Below are 22,152 nucleotides of genomic sequence, written 5' to 3'. Positions count from 1 at the left end.
TTTTTTTTTTTAACAGAGTCAAAATAATACTATGCGCATGTGCGTATATGTAACATGAAAATATGGTAGTTCTACTTTTAATTTTTTGAAGAAATGCCATACTGTTTTTCAGAGTAGTTGCATCATTTTACAATCCCACCAGTACTTCACAAGGGTTCCCATTTCTCCATATCCCTACTAACACTTTTCTTTTTTCTTTGTTTGTTTTTGATAGTTGCCATCCTCCTGGGTGCAACATGATATCTCATTGTGGTTTGAATTTGCATTTCTTTAATGATTAATGCTGTTGAGCATCTTTTCATACATGCTTCTTAGCCATTTGTATATCATCTTTGGAGAAATGTCATCTAAGTCCTTTGCCCATTTTTAAATCATGTTAGTTTTTGTTATCGTTGGGTTGTGCAAATTCTTTATATAGTCTGTATATTAACTCCTTATCAGATATATAATTTGCAGGTATTTTCTCCTGTTCTATATGCTCCCTTTTCATTCTGTTCATTGTGTTCTTTGACACCCAGAAGTTTTTGAGTGTGATATAGACCCAGTCTATTTTTCCCTTTGTTGCCTATGCTTTTGATGTCATATTCAAAAAAACCACTGCCAAAGTCAGTGTAATGAGGCTTTCCCCCTATGTTTCTTACTAGGTTTCATGGTTTTGGGTCTTACACTTAGGTCTTTAATCCATTTTAAGTTTTGTGTAAGGTGTAAAATTAGGCTTTAGCCTCATTCTTTTGCATGTCAATGTTCGATTTTCCCAGCACCATTTATTGATGGAGACACTTTTAAACGTCCTTTACACATTCAGAAGTTAATGTTGAGTTTGTTTGTTTTAATGTGTGTTTACAGTGTGCTGTCAAACGTTCTGAAAAAATGAGCAGAGCATGGGACTTTCTTTGTCATTTCTGAGGTTATTTGCATGATTTGTTCTGGAATCTAAAGGAAAGAAGACCATATGGTAATGTGAAAGCAGGCTTCTAGTCTATGAAGGATGAAAATAAAGACCTGGACCCATCTTTTCCTTCTATCCTCTAGAAAGAGACAAGAGGAAAGGTATTTTACCTTAGGGCAGGAGAAATTTTGGATTAGAGGATATGGAAAATATAACCAAAATAACCAATAACGGAAATATAACCAAAAGAAAGTTCTGTCAATGTGTAACTGGTAAAGTGTTCTGAAACAGCCTTCATCATTGATGTTTGCAACAGATAGGGTACCCTCTAACTGAGTTATACAACAAGGTGGAACTACACTAAGGATTTTTGTTTATGTGAATTTACTTTTCAAGGCTCTGCTTAAAAAACTGATGGAAATTTAGGTTGCTTCACAATCTTTTCTATACCCAACAATTAGAAAATGAACAGTTTTATTAGATCTCTGCACTGCTTGATCTGTTACACAATCACTTCTATAAATATATCTCTACTTTAAAATCTTAATTTTAATTTTACATTAAAAAGAAAGGCAACATGTATTCATTACAAATGTGAAAAACACAGAAAAGCATGAAGAAGAAAGTTAAAGTCACCCACCCTTCAGTGATAGCCCTCCATCCAGAGATAGCCTTTCTTAATATTTTATTTTGTTTCCTTCAGATATGTATATACATCATGATAGATGGTAGGCAGGTAGGTACTTGTATGTTGTATGTGTGTAAGACTTTTTTTTTTTTTTTTTTTTTAGATGGAGTCTTGCTCTGTCACCCAGGCTGGAATGCAGTGGCGCGATCTCAGCTCACTGCAAGCTTCGCCTCCTGGCTTCACGCCATTCTCCTGCCTCAGCCTCCAGAGTGGCTGGGACTACAGGCGTGTGCCACCATGCCCGGCTAATTTTTTTTTTTTGTATTTTTAGTAGAGACGGGGTTTCACCATGTTAGCCAGGATGGTCCTGATCTCCTGACCTCGTGATCCACCTGCCTTGGCCTCCCAAAGTGCTGGGATTACAGGCCTGAGCCACCACGCCTGGCTCCCCCACTTTTTTTTTTTAACAGAGTCAAAATAATACTATGCGCATGTGCGTATATGTAACATGAAAATACTTTCGTGTTGTTATAAATTCTTTGAAAACAAGATTTAATGTCTGAATTAGGATTTATAGTTTAATACTTATTCTCTTACTATTTTCTAGAAAATTTCCAATTTTTTTGATTTTATAAAACACTGATACTTGGAACTTCGTATCTGTTTGCATCCATGATTATTGCCTCCAGGCAAAACCTTAGAAGTAGAATTTTTGGATCAGAGATGAAGAAAAGAAAACTTTAAGAATCTTAATATACCTGTCGAATTCTTTTCTAGAAAAATAACACTTGTTCTAGTTTATACTCTCATGTACAATACATAAAAGCTCCATCCCAGCTGGCCCTCTCAAACTCTAGATAGAAAAATGATAGGTTGAAACTAGTTATCTGTTTATTTTTCATTAACTTTCACTTCCGAAAGTTAAACTTTTTTCTGATGTATGTTAATCAATTAAATTTCTTTGTCAATTTTCTGCTTAATTTTCTACTGATTTAAATTGTTTAAAAAATTAATAACAGGCTGAGTGCAGTGGCTTGTGCCTATAATCTCAACATTTTGGGAGGCTGAAGCAGGAGGATTGCTTGAGTCCAGGAGTTCAGAATCAGCCTGGGCAACACAGTGAGACACTATCTCTACAAAAAATAAAATTCAAAAATTAGCCAAAAGTGGTGGCATATGCCTGTAGTCCTAGCTACTTGGGAGGCTGAGGTGGGGGGATCACTTGAGCCCAGGAGTTCAAGGCTGCAGTGAGCTATGACTGCAACATTGCATTCCAGCCTGGTCATGACAGATTGAGACCCTGTCTCTTAAAAAAAAATGTAATAATAAAACTTGATTATATATATTACCAAAAGTCCTAATCCTTTTGCATTTAATATGGAGAACTTTCTCTTTTTTTGTATTTAAAATGTTTAATCACAAGATATAAACTGATACAAAACATCTTAAAAAGACAGGAGAAATATTCTAGTGCCCATCCTACACACACAGTATTTGACAAGCTGCTGTACTCTTTAAGAATGCCAAATTTCAGACTCATTCCTGCCCCATTCTAGAGCTAAAATCAGTCATCCTAAACAAATTCTGGGATTGCCATTTATACTGGTGAGTAGGCATCTGGATTAATCAGACCTGTTGAGCCAGATGTGTTCAGAGCTTCTTCAGCCTGCTTCTCCTCTTTTGTAAAATGGTGGTAATCATAATAATAATACTTCTCACATCATGTGTTGTGAGAAATAAATGAGATAAAACATATGATGTGCATAATGTAATGTGCTTGCCATAGAGTACTTAATTAATACCTAATGACAATGATCCTGTATCTGTAATGACCTGATTAATATGACTCCCACTGAGGGCCTAACCTACCCTCATCACAGCACTCAAAGGAAGGAGCTGTTGGGTAACTGGGAGGTCTGCATTATTCAAAGACAGTAGAGTCATTTTAGATTGACAGTGACTCTAGACAATTTAGATTGACAATGAGAGCTTTCACATTGATAGAGAGGTTTTATACTATCATTCTTACAGGGCATGATGCAAATATGAATAAATATCTTAGTTGCCTTTGACAATGGAATCTAGGTATCTTTTATTTTATATTCCTCATTTCATATTAATTCTGGAATAGCAGGAAAAGTAAAGATAAAACTCTTCGTTGAGAACGTGATATAACAGTTTGTGTATAACTTAAACGTAAGTACTGATACTGTAGATACGTGATCTATGTGAGTCAAACTTAGGAAAATATTGCATTCAAAGAATCACATTTCAACAACCACTTTCTTCTGACACTAACTGCAAATTACAAAAGCAGTTTTATTTCTTAATGACATACCTTGGGAATCCTAGTAGTAACTCTTAACAATACTTTTCTACTTTCTGTTCTCTCCTCCCCATTTTTTTTGCACCTTTTCCAGACTCTCCAGAGCTCAATTGTTAGAGTTCCCCAGCAAGTTTCCTACCTCTTGTTTTAGCTCTCCTTCTTCTTTACCTTTATAACTCACTTTTGCTTAGTTATTTCTCTCAACTTCTGCTACCTGGGTTCTGCCCATCTCTGTCCATTCTTTAGTCTTCATCCTCAAAGTCTGGTATCTGGTCTAAAAATGGCAAAATCTCCCTGAAGTCACAGGGCAGGGTACATCCAAGTAGGCATGACCAGGCTATTATCCTCAGTATTAATTAGTCTAGCCTAGGAGAGAATGAGGGGCAGAGATTTTCAGGATGGGGAGAAATGGGAAGAAAACGACATAGGGAGTTGTGACATTCATCTCAATACAATGTTAATAATGCTTAGTCCTTCTATTGTTACAAAAATTATTAAGTCTGTAGGGTAGGTATTAACATTCTGTTTTTACAGATGAAGAAACTGTGATGTAGAAAATTAACACATTAATCTATGCAAACACAACTAATATTTTACCAATTCAAGTCTGTTTAACTTTCCTGTTGTGAATCTTCTATGTTAGATAGAAATGTTCCTCTGAGCTAAGTGTAAACAAGTTTTACTTTAAAAAAAAGTATGAACAGAAATAAAATGAGAAGTAGATACAATAGTGAAGGAAAACAGAAAGATATTTATAAGGAGCCAGGTGTCCCTATGATCTAACTGAACAACAAATTTCACTTTGGGCAATTTTAGTTGCCTGGCTAAGTACATGAGGCTTTAATAGCTGGATTCTAGTGAAAGTTTATTATGACAGTACCTTCTTGATCACTGAATATGAGAATGTCTTAAATTTAATCAGTGCTTTCCACAATTTATCAATGGAATTCAATGACACAAAATGTTGAGAAAGATAGTTTATATTATTTTTCAGGTATTGTTATTGCCAAGACAGTGAAGAATCTAAAATCCTACTCCACTTGAAATCATCTAGTTAGCTTGTCATAATTTTATGGATGGTGACAGAAGGCATGAGATTCCTGGGTCAGAGACAAAGAACTTTACTTCTTAGAGTAATAGTGGTAAGCAGAGTATCAGAATTTGTGAAGGTTTTCTGAGACTCAATCCCAAAGGGCAATGCAAGTGGGATATGTGACACCTGTTCATGCAATGGGCCGTGCTATGGGGAAGGAATTCTGAGCGTTATAGAAGAACCCAACTCTATAATAGGCAGTAAGCTTACCTGACAGTGAGCCCCAGAGGAAGATATTATCTTCATTGTCCTTGGCAGAAACAAACTTGTCCTTTCCTCAGAGAGAAGTATTATCTTTATCTTCCAAGGCTATTTTCTTTGCAAACATTCTTAGAGGATTGTTTAGGGGGAAAAAAGGGCAATTTTTTTTTATACTTTAAGTTCTAGGGTACCTGTGCACACGTGCAGGTTTGTTACATAGGTATACATGTGCCATGTTGGTTTGCTGCATCCATCAACTTGTCATTTACATTACATTAGGTATTTCCATATGGAGATCTTTCTTAACTCACCTCCTGCCACTTCTCGCCACCCAAACTTCCTCATGTATAGTTTGTTCCCGCCATACTAAATGTCTTGCTGTTACACGACAAAGTAGACTCTTTTATGGCTCTTTGTTTATTCCATGCCCTCTATTTAGAAGGCCATTTTTCCACTTTCCACCTAAGAGACTCCTACTTACATTCCAAGGATTAAGTATCCCTTCCCGGAACAGACTTCTATTATTTTTGCTTGATAGCATCCATTCCACTTTCTTCCAGTAATTGCACCTTGATTTCTCTTTGGGAATTACCCTTCCCTCATTGCACACAGTTTTGATTGCACTGTAAATCAAAGTGCCTCCCCTGTCTTATCTAAGCGGTAGGCACGTGGCCCACACTGGACTTTCTCTTAGGAACCTTGAGGGAGGCAACGCAAGGACAGAAAATATTTGGAGTCAATTCATCCTACAGTAACTCTCCCTAGGAACTGTCCTTTAGTTTCTGATACCTAGATGCTCAGAACTCAGCAGTTTAGGTACTTTCTGAGGCCTGGTTCAGCTTTCTTTCTTTTATTCTTTTTCTGTCAGAAATCCATATCCTTCCAGGAAACTGATCCCTCTTTATTTTCTTTCTCTCTTTTGGCTTGTTATCTTGAAGAGGTTGCTGTTACTTGTAACTGAACAGGTGATATTAATAACTTACATTCTTCCTTCCTGCATCCCTTTCCAACTCTCTCAGAGGTCTCTGCCATCTTTCTGTGGTCCACCCCCACTCTGTACATTGCACTTACACTATATTATAGTTATTAGTTTTCTATTTTCCCTCTCATATGTGATTCCCTGACAGGCAAGTACTGCTTTTCCTGGAATGCCTAACACAGAACCTGAGACATTTTAGACAGTCAAAACGTGGGCTTAATTTAAAATGATTATTAAACTTCACTACTCAACAGTCATTTGTCTTCCTAAAAAGTGGGAAAACATTTCAAATTCGTCGCCAAACATCTGTGAGTATTTTAGTTTGGCTTAAATTAAAAGCAAAGTCCATCAAAGCAACTGAAATGAAATAGGCAGGTAACTCATGAACTCAGGTATAGAACTTTTACAAGACAGAATAATACGAAACAACAGACAAGTGCCTAGCTGCCACAAAACTGTAATCTCCATCAGAAAAACAAAAAACAAAAAACAAACCAAAAAAAACTTCCAAGAATGATGCTGAAGCACATTAGAAAGAAGGGCAACTTTGTCACAGAGCTTCCTGGTGAGGTTCCTACAATTAAAAAAGCCAATGTAAAGATGAAAGGCACAAACATAACCGGCATGCATCTTCCATTCCAAATAGAAAATCACTTTGATTATAATATATTCACAAGGAAAAACTGAGAAATCCCTTAGCTAGAAGGAAAGAAAAGTGAATATCATAACATTTTAAAGAAAAGTGAATATCCTGTTTTTAAGAAAAGTTAATATCATACAAGTTACATTATATCTTTCTGAAAATTTATTTTCTCCAGACTGAGAAAGCATTATGACTAAAGCATAGATACTAGAAAAATAATCAGTTCCGATTTTTTTCATTAATGTTGGGTACAAGCTGCTACTTCAAAAATATCTTCATCAGATTTAAATTATTGTATAACTCCATTCCCCATTTCCCAACTCCTAAAATGATGTCAATTTATCATTCTCAGGAATGCATTCTCATCATCTTAGAGGAAATTGTAATTAAATAAACCCTTGGTGAGTTCATTCCTGAGGTGAGCACAAATCCTTCTAATTCCCATGGAAATTCCCAAAAGAGTGAGAAGTGCCCGGATTGCCAGAGATCTCCTTTACAAAAGGATAGTTCGCAAACAAAGGTTATTTTTCGGAGCACTGCCTGCAAAATCGAATAATGCTAGAAATGCTTGAAGTACCAAATAGAAAAATTTGAATATGTAATTGTGCATCAATTTGTGAATGTGTCTTAGTGGAAAGCTTTACAAATCGAAACTTTATCATGGGATTTCACTTCCTTTACTTGGTCAAAGGCATACCAGTGACTGTAAATTATTTCCCATCTAGAATGCTCTTTCCTGTTCTCTTTGAAATCCTGAATCCTACAGATTCTTATGTGTTCTGGTCTATAATGCTTCCCTGTTCCCTTTGAAATCCTCAATCCTACAGATTTTTATGTATTCTTAGCCTTGTAAAATGTCAGAGGCTGTACATTTTATAACTCCACTATCAGCCAAGTACTTCTAACGGGGGGAAAATGTTACTTACAATTAAATTCTTTAGTTATAGCACAATTACTCATTTCCATCATTCTTAGAGCATATCAAGTATCCTCCATAAAAGAGCCCAAGAGAGAGGTCCTTTTCAGGTTTATTGTATTTGAAAAGTCACTGGTAATATAAAAATCAGAAAGGTTTTCTGAGATGGACTGGTAATTAGAGCAGCAGACGAAATGCTGGATTTCTTGAAGTCAGTTCCAGATTTGGACAGCTTCTTTGTACATCAGCCTCCATTTGACATAATGAAGAAAGACAGCACAGTGGTGCACATATATAATGATATTTCAACAGAAGAAGGGATTTCATTGCCCAGGCGGAACAAAATCAAGTGCCCCTTAATTAATGCAAGACACACGATTCCCCAATTAGGCCATTCTGGAATTTATCAAAAGCATTGCTCTGTGCAAATGGTTCTTAACGTGGCTACACTTTAAAATTACCCAGGGAGAGTTAAAACAAAATAAAACCCAGTAAACCTGGTCTCCACCCCCAGGGGATCTGAGAATCTGATTCAATTGGTCTGGGATGGGATGAATCTAATATGTAGCCAGGGTTGAGGAGCTCTGTCATAGGGAATCAAATAATCAAAATGATAGTAAAGGCACAAAACTCACATTATGGAGACATTTATCTTTAATTACCCTAAAGCATGCAAGACCTATGAGTACTAAAAAAGCAATATTTTCCTAACCTACCACATCAGGACCAGTGGAGTATAATTCAATTTTTGGGAATTAGAAAGCTGCTTCCAAAAATTACTGGTCTCTGTGATCAATTCTCTAGTCAATTTGATTCTTTTTATTAAAACAATGGGAAAGGTTTATTGATGTTTTATCTTAGACTTTTCCTGGGTAGGAATAATAATTCTGTAACTACAAGAGTCATCCAATTCCATGTTTTAATGACAAGCATGGCGGCATTTATGCTTTTATAGCCTGGAATGGCTTTTTTTGTTTGTTTGCTTCCTGAGAATTTAATGAAAGCTGAGTATGTATATACATACATAATTTTACGTAGAATTTCAGTGGGTTCACAAATCACCCACAATTCCCTGAGAGTTCACAGATCCCAGATTAATAAGTCCTGCTTTACAGACTTCTCCATAAGTTATTGGTCATGAGTGATAAAAGATGAAAAGGAGAAAGGGCAATAAATGAAACTAGAGGTGTAGCAGTTAGGACCTGGAAATTCCCAAAGTAGTCTAGGACAGTGCTTCCCAATTAACGAGTCTAAGAGACACTGAGGAGCTGGTTAAACAGCCAGTAGGTCTGCAATGGCCTGAGATTCTGCATTTCTAACAAGGCGCTGGTCCATTGATCAGACTTGCAGCAGCAAGGTACTTAAAATGATGTCATCAACTGCACTGGCTTCTCCTAGCACAAGAGAACATAAATGTACAAATATTTCCGCCTTTCTTAAAAACTCAGCACTGTATATAATATATGCTATTTCTCCCAACAAAAAAGGATAAAGAAGATGGCAAACTTTAATTCTTTATTTTCAATGGTCTCAGAACTTCCATGGTTAGAACTATTAAATTCAATAGTGTTTCTTTTCATGGAACCAAACATTATCAATTCAATGGAAGTAATTTTTTAAATCCTAAAAACAACAACACAAAACAAAACAAAAAACTTCCCCTGGGTAATGTTGCTCAGGAAGAAAAGAAATCCCATTATGTAGTACATTGTGATTTTTAAACCACTTTTGTCTGGAAAAGAATTACACTTCAAACCCAGTTGTGAACCTGAAACCAGCTTTTCCAAACCAGAAAATAAAACGGAGCCCATTGAGCTATGTGATTCTCCAGGTTATTAGAGACAAGAGATGCAGGCCCTCTCTTGTCACACACAAAGGTGCCAGAGGGTTGGCTGCTCACAACCACCTTTGGGTTTTAGTTACAATAATTTTCTTTTAAACAGTATTCTTTTTTATGATTAGAAAAGTAGTAAGAATAATAAACAAGAGCAATACATGTTATTGTTTTAAAATCTAGAAAGCCTTCAAAGATAAAAAGAATACCAAAAAAACCATAATTCCAAAACTGTTTGTTGAAAACCTACCTATACATTCCTCTATCCTCTACCTCTGTTTTTCCAATGCCTCTTTTTTTTTTTTTTTTTTTTTTGAGACAGAGTCTCGTGCTGTTGTCCAGGCTGGAGTGCAGTGGCACAAACTTGACTCACTGCAACCTCCCCTCCCGAGTTCAAGCGATTCTCCTGCTTCAGCCTCCCAAGTAGCTGGTGTGCGCCACCGGGCCCTGCTAATTTTTGTATTTTTAGTAGACATGGGGTTTTATCATGTTGGCTAGACTGCTCTCGAACTCCTAACCTCAGGTGATCCACCTGCCTCAGCCTCCCAAGGTGCTGCAATTACAGGCATGAGCCACCGTGCCCAGCCTCAATGCATTTTAAAAAATAAATAGAATCCTCTAGTACACAAAGTATTGCAGCATGCTTTTTCCTCCTTAGTACATACAAGGATGTAGAAGGATTTGGTAAATGGCCTTGACGGAGGGATGTTTGTGAGCAGCACAAGGTCATCCCAAGAATAGCGCAAGCCCTTTGTGAAACTACTTGCATTTTATCTCTGCTTTAAGTGTTTGTGCAGTTTTATTTAACTGTCGAACAAGTATATTTTATTTTGGATGTGGAAAGAAAATTCAGACTAACAAATCTATATCCACAAATGGAAATAAGATAAGGCGGAGAGGGTTAGTTATACCCTTGTAACCTTAAAGAGACAATCATGGAATATCATTCTTGCGCACACTGGGATTAATTAATCTCCCTCTTTTGGTTTCTGCACAGTGAAGGAAGTGCAGAGAATGGCTATCAAAAGAGAAATGCTAAAACTTCAAGGTGAATTTCATCAGAATCAAACCTTAAGGAAAGGACATAATTCCTTAAACTGAGCAACTCTCAGAGATGGATTTAGTAGAGGAAAGTGCTATTTTTTCCTGCCTCTCCACATAATTCCAGAGTTAGAGATTGATATAATAGTAAGAGCAAACTGAAAGAAACTGAGAAAAATAACTAAAGATTTGTCTCCTTAAATTTATGAAATAAAAGAAGAAAAATACTGAATTAATAGATTGACTAATTGAACAAAATTTATTGAGCCCCTTTTACATTCCAGGCACTGTGCTAATTATTGGGAATGAGAAATTCCCATGAAGATAAGGTTGCTGTTCTCTAGTAGCTTACACATCACAGTGGAGGAGGTAGAGATGGGCAATAAACAAGTAAATGAATGAGATAATCGTGCTGCTATAAGAAAAGAGTAACTTGAAGGTCAAGGGACTAACTTGGAAAAGATCTCCCAGGGAAGGGGTATTGAGTGACAAGCAGCAGCTGATCTGGAAACCAGAGCCAAGAAGAGGAATGAAGACGTGTAACAACCTTAAGACTGAAATGAGCTTGGTATGTGTCAGGAACAGAAAAATCCCTATGGCTGGAGAGTGTTGAACATGATGGAAAGAAGACGGAAAGGTGTCTCAAAGGAAGACAGACCTAGATCATGTAGGACCTTGGAAGCCAGGGCTGAGAATTTAGATACAGTGCCAAAAGTGCCTGTGGCAGTTTTTTAATGCATAAAAGGGCCATGATCTGATCTACAGTTTTAAAGTGTCTCTCTGGCTACCCTAAAGAGAATACATGGTTATGGAGCACTAGTGGAATCAGGAGGACCCAACAGGAGGTTATACCAGTAGTCCAGACAAGAAATGAGGGTGGCTTGGATCATGATCAGGATGGTAACTGTATAAACAGAGAGAAAGGAGAGACTGGGATATATTTCAAGCCAACAGGGACTTGCTGATGAATTGATTAATTTGAGTAATAAGAAAAAGATTTGAGAGTTGAACAATTGGGGGAATGGTGTGGTCTTTTATTGGAATAGGAAAGGCTTTGGAGAAAATAGGTTGCAAAGAGGCCTAAAATTTGATATATCAATTGGATATCCAAAACTCAAATCAAGTAGAGTTGGATTTAGATAGGGATGCAAGGAGATACAGGTTTATTAAGTATTGGTGAGAAGATTCTATATTATATTTCTTTAAATTTTACTCCAATTGTAACACCTTCAAAATTTTCAGTATTAGAAATACTGGTTAATGTTTATTATTAGAATAAATAATTATACTATTCTTTTAATAAAGTAACAATAAAATTCACACTCTTTTTTTCCTAAGTAGCTAAGCATTAACCCTAGCTTACACAGTGATGTACTTGCTTATTGATACATAACTAAAGGTTTAGAATTAGCCCAGCACCTCCTGGCAGGATTAATGAGCAATCACTGTCATTATTTTTTTGATCCCTGGATAACTTATGAAAGTTCCCCATCGCTTAGAGTTTCCATTATCTTTTTCATCATTATTTTGGAGTTTCAAAGTGTCATCAGAGAATAGATATAAAAATAAATTAAAGCGGACTTTAAAACTCTAATTGAAATAGAGATGGGGAACCAAAGTTCTCCTTTTCATCCACCTAGAAGACAGAAGACAATTTGAAAATAGTTCCACTTTGATACCATTGTGTATCAAAGAAGCAACTAAAGGTACCATTTTGAAACTCATTGGAAATGAAAAAAATTTCAACTAAATAGTAGAATTAATAATGGTTTTCATTATGAATATTTTTTGAAATTGAGTTTCATTATAAAACATTAGAGTCATTTCATGTCTACTTTTTTATAGCCAAACTTGTATGTAAACATACTTCAGAATAAACTTAGAAGAACTACTCCCAGGTTGCTAAAAATGCCCAGGCTGCCCCCATGAGAGAACTAAAGCAAATTATATAGAAGGGAACTTGAGATTTTCCATTTTCATGTATAATTGTCTAAAACAGAAAAGCTGCCAAATCAAGAAGAAAAAAAATGAAGCACATGAAAACGAATCTAATATAACACATTAATTACAACTCTTTTGCATGTACAACATAGCTATTTAGAGAAAATAGGTGTGCCCTAAGCAAAACTATTGAAAGTTGTCTTGGGCTGCCCAGCATCCCATATTTGATACTAGTCTAGTCTTGCCCTAGACATGACCCCTTTAAATGGATCCATACACATCCTAATGTTGCCTCCTGACTGGTTGGTCTTTCAGGTCACAAGCTGATGCAGAACCACAGTCAGTGGTAAAGGAGATGTCAATACCAGAGAGCAAATGCTTCAGTAATTACAATATTGAGAATCTCATGCTAAGAGACATATATGTGATCAAGATGGCTTTTCAGAACCTTCCTGATCATTCCTCCAGGACGCTGCCCCCAAACTGAGTAAAATGCTTCCTCTTACAAACAGCAGGAAGAGTCCAGGTTTCTCAGCCCAACATTCAATGTCCTGTATAATTTTCAGTGCATAAATGTCCACAAATGTATCAATATCCCTAGTCACAGTTTATAGTTATACAATCAGTAAAATGAAAATACTCAAACTTAATAAGCCCATTTATTTATATAATGAAATTATATAGTAAACTATCATGGATATAAATATATTATAAATAAAGGAAAACTACATTGCTATTAACAAGAACAGTGCTAATCACATGAGATTCTGGATTTTAAAATTTTAAAGTGATAGCTCTAGATTTTATGAGAGTAATAAACAGGAATAGATCCAATAGTTAACTGATGTGCCTTGCTTTAGACAAACCAAATAAATCAAAATCCAAGCATACATGAAATTAGGGCCAGATAAGTTACATTGCAAAATAAATTCAGAGTAGTGGCCATTTGAACAACAAATCCTAACAACATTTTAAATGCAGCTTGACTCCTATTTCAGGAACATATTTATTAGACAAATTAAAGCGTGCCTTACTCATAAAAACAAACACAAGTAAACACAGGGGGAGATAATAAAAAGCTAATGAAAACAAATCTCAAAAAAGATCTCAGAAATTTTCTGATTTGAACTGGAAGTTTGGTTAATACTGTATCCAAATGCCATTTTTTTTTAAAAAGATTCTGAACTGTTACTTCCCAAAGATCAAAGTTTTAATTTTCAAAAGAAAAGTTGCCAAGAAGAATTTTTAAGACAAAGTAAATAGAGAAACTAGTTGGGATGGTGGGAATTATTCCAGATCGCTGTGCCTTCTGTAGGAAAATTGAATAAAATCTGGCTGTCAATAGGCTTTCTGTTATCTATGTCCTTTAACTATTTCAGAGACAGAAAAATAAGAAACTAAAATCTACTGCTTCCAAATGATTAAATATCTTCCACTAAATTTATAAAAGTTCCTCCTCAGACAATTTCTTCACTCATTCCCTCAAAACACCAATATTTCTGTATCTTCAGGATGAGCTCTATACAGATTCGAGAGGAAACCTCAACGAGAAACAGACCTGAGTGTGTGCTAGTGTAACCTTGCATTCCACATACCCCCAAATAAGCATTACGATATGGTGACCTACCCTCCTCCATGGAGAATTATGAGATATCAGAGCAGGAGCAGATCTTTAAAGTCTTCTACTATAATTCCTTTGAATATATGAAAAATGACTCCAAGGAAAAGTTATTTTCCCAACTTACAAAGATAAACTCAAGTCCAGTGAAGTGAATAGGCCCACTCCTTGCCTGCACCTAGCCACAGTCCAGCTACCCAAGTGCTACTCTCCCCTGGTCCATCTGCAAGGTGAGAGAGCAGATCCAGAGAAACATCCAACCCATTCTTTCCCTATTCTCTGCTTCTCTCTTGAAATCCAATTGCAGAAATATGATATCTGAAAATAGCTCTTATCCTAGAGCACAAGTATAGCGCAGCTTTCCAGAGAGTATCTAGAAAGCCACAAATAAAACTTGAGGATGGGGCAGGGTGGCTGCTTGAGAACTGGAGTCATTTTGTAACCCAAGCTTGAGATGTTTCCAGTGGCCTCCACCATCCAGCTGCACCCCTTCAGACTGGGTTAGGTGCTGGGGAAGTACTCTGCTTTACTCTACCACAGCGTGCCCTTCACTGAACTGTCATTGTGAGTGGATTCAGCAAGGGAGGCCCTGAGTCTTACCCATCTTCTTATCTCCAGTGCCTAGCACAATGCCTGGTATAGAAAAGATCCTCAATAATGGCTGTTTTTTAAAATTACTGTATATTATTTAATTTATATTATTTTCCAAGTGATACACACAAATAACTTGAAAAAGTCAAATAATCAACGGGATTTATTTTATTTCTGTTTTGTTTGTTTGGTTGGTTTTTTATTGAGACAGGGTCTTGCTCTGTCACAGAGGTTGGAGTGCAGTGGCGCCATCTCAGCTCAGTGCAACCTCAAGATTTATTTATTTATTTATTTATTTATTTTTTATGCAGAGGAAATAATATAATTCCTTTATTTGAAAAATGCTACTGAACCTCAGAGATCAGTTAAATCTACTGCTGGAATGGGGATTCTTTCTAAACTGTGTTGTTCCCTCTCTTCAAACAGCTGTAGCTGTACACAGACGGAAAAACATTTGGTCAGAAAGCAGCAAATTAGTGTTTTTCAGGACCGAATTCGGCTCCCGCAGCTCCTGCGTCTCCATTCGTCTAGATTTTATTTCTTCTTTGCATTGACATTTTTGCAGACCCAGTTCATGCCATCCTGAACGCCCTCTCCTGTGAGAGCTGAGCAAGACTGGATCTGCCAGACTCGGTCGCGGATGGTATGCAGGTTCAGTCCTTCTGCAATTTCAGAGGCAGGAGCTGCTGTGAGCAAATCCTGCTTATTAGCAAAGATGAGCACTGGCACACAACTTAGTTTTTCTTCCTCCAATAATTCCGCTAGTTCCTGACCCGTCTCTTCAAATCTTTTTCTGTCTGCACTGTCGATTACATATATAAGAATATCAGTATTTTCAAAATAATTCCTCCAGTATGGTCTGATTTTCCTCTGTCCACCAATGTCCCATACATTCAGTTTAAAACCTTGTGATTGCATACTTTTGATGTTGAAACCCTGTGTAGGTGTGATGTGGCTGATATCTTCAGATGCTAGCTGCTTCAGAAGAGTGGTCTTGCCAGCATTATCCAAGCCCAGGAGAAGTATTCTCACCTCCTGGTCTGGTGCACTTTTCAACTTGCGCAAAATTGAGAGCAAGCCCATCCTCCCGCCGAGTCCCTCCTCCTCCTCCTCCTCCTCCTCCTTCTGCCTCCCCCGTTACCAAGGGCAACTAAGATTTATTTTTAAAAGAAGCGTTACCTTCTATCCATCAATCCCCCAAATATATAATACGCATATCTATTTCTCCGAGTTAATCATATTAAACTTTTAGCTATTTAGTTGATTGTGTATTTAGTACTTAACTCTATTATTTTTTCTTTCCAACTTTTATTTTAGGTTCAGGGGGCTACATACGCAGGTTTGTTACATGGGTAAATTGCATGTCGCAGGGATTTGTTGTACCGGTTATTTCATCACCCAGGTAATGAGCACACTGCCTGATAGGTAGTTTTTTGATCTTCACCTTTCTCCAACCCTTCACCCTCAAATAGGCTCTAGTGCCTATTGTTCCCTTCTTGTGTCCATGTGTTCTCAATGCTTAGCTTCTACTTAAAAGTGAGAACATGTGGTATTTGGTTTTCTGTTCCTGTGTTAATTTGCTTAGGATAATAGATTCCAGCTCCATCCATGTTGCTGCAAACGACACAATCTCATTTTTTTAAGGCTGCATCATATTCCATGGTGTATATGAACCACATTTTCTTTATCCAGTCCATCACCCATGGACCTTTAAGTTGATTCTGTATCTTTGCTATTGTGACTAGTGCTGAGATGAACATGCATGTGTATGTGTCTTTATGGTAAAATGATTTCTATTCCTTTGGGTATATACCCAGTAATAGGGTTGCAGGGTCAAATGGTAGTTCTAAGTTCTTTGAGAAATCTCCAAAATGCTTTCCTTAATGGCTGAACTAATTTACATTCCCACCAGCAGTGTATAAGTGTTCCTTTTTCTCTGCAACCTCATCAGCACTCGTTATTTTTTGATGTTTTAATAGGAGCTATTCTGAGTGGTGTGAGATGGTATCACATTGTGGTTTTGATTTGCATTTCTAATGATTAGTGTTGCTGAGCTTTTTTTCATATGCTTGCTGGCCATGTGTATGTCTTCTTTTGAGAAGCGTCTGTTCATGTACTTTGCCCATTTTTTAATGGTATTGTTTGCTTTTTGCTTGCTAATTTGTTTAAGTTCCTTAAAGATTCTGCAAATTAGGTCTTTGTCAGATGCATAGTTTGCAAATATTTTCTCCCATCCTGTAGATTGTCTGTTTACTCTGTTGATAGTTTCTTTTGCTGTGGAGAAGCTCCGTAATTAGTTCCCACTTGTCAATTTTTCTGTTGCAATTGCTTTTGGAGTCTTGGTCATAAAATCTTTGTCAAGATCTATGTCCAGAATAGTATTTCCTAGGTTTTTTTCTAGGGTTTTATAGTTTTAAGTTTTACATTTAACTTTTTAATCCATCTTGAGTTGATTTTTGTATATGGTGAAATGAAGGGGTCCAGTTTCATTCTTCTGCATATGGTTAACCAGTTATTCCAGCACCATTTATTGAATAGACAGTCCTTTCCCCATTGCCTGTTCTTGACAACTTTGTCAAAGATCAGATAGTTGTAGGTGTGTGGCTTTAATTTTGGGTTCTCTAACCTGTTCCATTGGTTTATTTGTCTCTCTTTGTATCAGTACCATGCTGTTTTGGTTATGTAGCCTTGTCATATAGACTGAAGTCAGGTAGTGTGATGCCTCCAGCTTTGTTCTTTTTGCTTAGTATTGCTTTGGTTATTTGGGGTCATTTTGGTTCCATATGAATTTTAAAATAGTTTTTTCTAATTCTGTGAAAAATGTAATTGGTAGTTTGATAGGAATAGCATTGAATCTGTAAACTGCTTTGAGCAGTATAGCCATTTTAATGATTGATTCTTCCAATCCATAAGCATGGAATGTTTTTCCATTTGTATTTGTTGTTTCTGATTTTTTTCAGCAGAGTTTTGAAATTCACATTGCAGAGATCTTTTACCTTCCTAGACAGCTGTATTCCTAGGTGTTTTATTTTCTGTGTGGCTATTGTTAATGACCTTGTGTTCTTGATTTGGCTCTCAGTTTGGACATTGCTGGTGTATAGAAATGTTATTGATTTTTGTACATTGAATTTGTATCCTGAAACTTGGCTGAAGTTGTTTATCAGACCTAGGAGCTCTGGAGCAGAGAGTATGGGATTTTCTAGGTATAAAATTGTATCATCTGGGAAAATAAATAGTTTGACTTCCTCTCTTCCTATTTGGATGTCTTTTATTTCTTTCTCGTGTCTGATTGCTTTGGCTGAGACTTCCAGTACTATGATGAATAGGAGTAATGAGAGTAGACATTCCTGTCTTGTTCTAGTTCTCAAGGGGAATACTTCCAGTTTTTGCTCATTTAGTATGATGTTGGCTGTGGGTTTGTCACAGATGGCTCTTATTACTTTGAAGTACGTTCCTTCAATGCCTAGTTTATAGAGGTGTTTTTTTTTTTTTAACATGAAGGGATGTTCAATTTTATTGGAAGCCTTTTCTGTGTCTGTAAGATGATCTGGTGGTTTTGTTTTTCATTCTGCTGATGTGATGAATCACATTTATTGATGTGCACACGTTGAACCAACCTTGCATTCCAGAAATAAAGCCTACTTGGTCATAGTGGATTAGCTTTTTGATATACTGCTAGATTCAGTTTGCTAGTATTTTGTTGAGAATTTTTGTATTTATGTTCATCAGGGATGTATGCCTGAAGTTTTTTTTGTGTGTGTGTGTCTCTGTAAGGTTTTTGTAACAGAATGACACTGACCTCATAGAATGAGTTAGGAAGGAGTCCTTCTTCTCAGTTTTTTGGAATAGTTTCAGTAGAATTGGTACCAGCTCTTCTTTATACATCTGGTAGAATTTGGCTGTGAATCCATCTAATTCAAGGTTTTTTCTGGTTGGTAGGCTTTTATTACTGGTTCAATTTTGGAACACATTATCAGTCTGTTCAGGGTTTCATTTGTTTACTGGTTCATTCCTGTATGTTTCTAGGAATTTATCCATTTCTCCTAGGTTTCTAGTTTGTGTGTCTAGAGATGTTTGTAATAGTCTCTGAGGGTTTTTGTGTTTCTATGGGGTTGGTAGTAATGTCTCCTTTGTCATTTCTTTTTTCTTTTCTTTTTTTGACTCTCCCTGTGTTGCCCACCCTTGAGTACACTGGCATGATCTCGGCTCACTGCAACCTTTGCCTCCTGGGTTCAAGAGATTCTCCTGCCTCAACTTCCCAAGTAGTTGGGATTACAAGCATGTACCACCGAACCCAACTAATTTTTTATAGTTTTAGTAGAGACAGGGTTTTGCCATGTTGTGTAGGCTGCTCTTGAACTCCTGTCCTCAGGTGATCCACCCACCTCGGCCTCCCAAAGTGTTGGGATTACAGGTGTAAGTGACCATGCCCAGCCTCCTTTGTCACTTCTGATTGTGTTTATAATAAAGGTTTTTTGACTGAATGAAGGAATGATTGAATAAATGTTAATTTCCAATATCTGCCTCACAGGATTGTTGCAAGCTTAAAGCACCTAGTACAGACTGACAGTAGTAAGTATTGAATAAACCTCAGCCTCTAAAATCTGGCCCCAATCTACTATCTCCCCAGGGCCCATTCCCACACAAGCACCTATTCCCACACAAGCACCTCTTCTATATGTGTGTCAAACTATACTAGTCACTTTCTCTAATTTAGTAGATGTACTAGGTGCTGGGCATTGTGCTAAGCAGTTTATCTGCATTTATCAGCTAATTCCCACAACAACTGTAGAAGCTAGGTACTGTTATTATTTCCATATTGGATGTAAATTCCATGATGACAAATGTATTTTTGCTTATTTTATTGAATAATTGAATAAACAAATGAATAAATGAATACCAATTTCATGAATGCAGAAATTGAGTCTGAGCAAGATTCAGCAATTAGCCCAATGTCACACAGATAATAAATTGTAATTCAAGCCACAATCTGATTGATTTCAATATCGATGCTTTTAATCACTTTCTCATACCCTCTCAACTGGGAGAGTGGTGATTAGGTGATTCTCAGATAAGGTGCTAATTCTTATTTATCCCCTACACCTTGGTAACAAGGTAACAAAGACAAAAAAAAAAAACAAAAACAAAAACCAGACTGTATTTATTCTGACTCTAAACTGTAAGATATTATTTTTTCTCCTAATAAATCAAGGTTTATCAATGTAAATATTTATTTTTATGTCAACACCAATTAGTCTTCCCTGTGGTTCTCAAAGCAATAAAATAATTTGTTCAGGCAACGCCAGTTAAAAAGACAAATATTTCTCCTTTTTAGTAGATTTGTATTGATTCCTATTTTATCTGGATCACAGAAATTATGCTAAGGTAGACATTGTTTTTTCTATAGCAAACTAAAGAAAATTGATAATTCTGATGCTCTCCTAAGTGATGCTCACTAGTTGAGAAGGTAACAAAGAACTATACAATTCCAAATAAACTGAAGCTTAAATAACTATTTTAAAAAGCAAACAATTCAGGTGAAAATACTCGTATGCAGTCAAATAAATTCCTATAGGATGAACCAATTTTTCCGTTATTAAAAACTCTCAACAAACATATGAAAAAAAGCTCACCATTACTAGCGAAATGCAAATCAAAACCACAATGAAATACCATCTCACACCAGTTAGAATGGCAGTTATTTAAAAGTCAGAAAACAACAGATGCTGGCGAGGCTGTGGAGAAATAGGAACACTTTTACACTGTTGGTGGGAGTGTGAATTAGTTCAACCATTGTGTAAGACAGTGTGGTGATTCCTCAAAGATCTAGAACCAGAAATATCATTTGACCCAGCAATCCCACTACTGGGTATATGCCCAAAGGATTATAAATCATTCTACTATAAGAACACATGCACCTATATGTTTATTGCAACACTATTAACAATAGCAAAGACTTGGAACCAACCCAAATCCCCATAAACGATAGACTGGATAAAGAAAATGTGGTACATATACACCATGGAATACTATGCAACCATAAAAAACAATGAGTTCATGTCCTTTGCAGGGACATGAATGAAGCTGGAAGCCATCATTCTCAGCAAACTAACACAGGAACAGAAAGCCAAACACTGCATGTTCTCACTCTAAGTGGGAGTTGAACAATGAGAACACAGGGACACAGGGAGAGGAATATCACACACTGGTTCCTGTCAGGAGTTCGGAGGCAAGGGGAGGGATAGCATTAGGAGAAATACCTAATGCATGCGGGGCTTAAAACCTAGATGATGGGTTGATGGGTGCAGCAAACCACCATGGCACATGTATACCTATGTAACAAACCTGCACATTCTGCACATGTGTACCTATGTAACAAACCTGCACATTCTGCACATGTGTACCTATGTAACAAACCTGCACATTCTGCACATGTATCCCAGAACTTAAAGTAAAATAAAATAAAATAAACCTATCCAGTGTTTGCATTATACCCATAATTTCACTGCTAATGTTGATATAGGTTTAAACACTCAGTGTTTCATGGGCACTATATTGTGAAGCTGTACTAATAGAAATCAAGGAACAGAGATGTGCCCTGTAATATATGATACTGAAACCTATGATTCCTATATGCGCAAAATTTTATGTAAAGAAAAAAATGTAAGTAAGCCTCTCCCTATAAATGTTCATTATTATCAACAATCAAATCTTAGTGACTAAAAGAGGGGTTTGCAACTAATTATGTCAGTACTAATCTTGTAAGTAGCCATTCTCCCCCACAAATCATGCCAGTGGATAGTAAAGAATGCTGATTTTATGTTTTTAACTATATATTTCACTACTTTGTATCTCCTAGGGAATAAATGGGCATTAAAAACGCATATAACCATGCAGACTAGTCATTCTAAAGATTTTATTTCCAAGTAAATATTTTTGAATATCTACTATGCATTTGGCATTCTGCTAATTAGTGGACATACAATGTTGAAAAAAAATTGACCTCTGCTTTCACATTTATGCTCAGAAGGGAAGTTATTAATGACATTTCAACCCAAGAAACATTTATTGAACGGTATTATATGGGGAACTTTAATGAACATTAGTGACTTTCAATGAATTCTGGACTAAAGGAATTGAATAAGCAAAGATAATGAGCCGGGAATATGCATTTCGAGTACCATAAATGGCAAAAATTCCAACGTAAATCAAGATTGAAACATATGCGCAATTTGTCTAGAGACTCGAGAAGTAGTTGAGACTCAATCCTGAAACCATTCAAACACCATGTGAAAAAGTTTTGGTTTTATGCTAGAAGCAATAGAGAGCTGTCAAATATTTAAACTGACATGTTCGCATTAGGACTGTAAAAATATAATTCTAGCAATAGTAGTCCATAGAGAGAGCAAGAATGAAGAATGTAGAAATATAAACTCTCATTTTTAAAGTTTA

The 22,152-nt window shown here is 36.5% G+C and overlaps 2 protein-coding genes across 3 annotated transcripts in view; both read right to left on the bottom strand.

Annotated features, from left to right (window-relative positions):
* Nucleotides 1-22,152, bottom strand: part of PDE11A (phosphodiesterase 11A) — a 522,267-nt gene that overhangs the window by 344,207 nt on the left and 155,908 nt on the right. The window lies entirely within an intron of this gene.
* On the bottom strand, nt 15,000-15,846 carry ARL3 (ADP-ribosylation factor-like 3). The gene has a single exon (XM_011991834.1). It carries the CDS (start codon nt 15,781-15,783, stop codon nt 15,235-15,237), a length of 549 nt encoding a protein of 182 aa, XP_011847224.1. The 5' UTR covers nt 15,784-15,846; the 3' UTR covers nt 15,000-15,234.

The sequence above is a fragment of the Mandrillus leucophaeus genome, unplaced genomic scaffold, assembly GCF_000951045.1.
Source record: "Mandrillus leucophaeus isolate KB7577 unplaced genomic scaffold, Mleu.le_1.0 Scaffold40, whole genome shotgun sequence".
In the NCBI taxonomy this organism is placed as follows: Eukaryota; Metazoa; Chordata; class Mammalia; order Primates; family Cercopithecidae; genus Mandrillus; species Mandrillus leucophaeus.
The sequence above is the reverse complement of the archived record's forward strand: the minus strand, read 5'-3'. Positions and strand labels throughout refer to the sequence as shown.

Coding starts and splice junctions, on each gene's coding strand:
- ARL3 (XM_011991834.1), bottom strand. CDS start 15,783: ATGGGCTTGCTCTCAATTTTGCGCAAGTTGAAAAGTGCACCAGACCAG.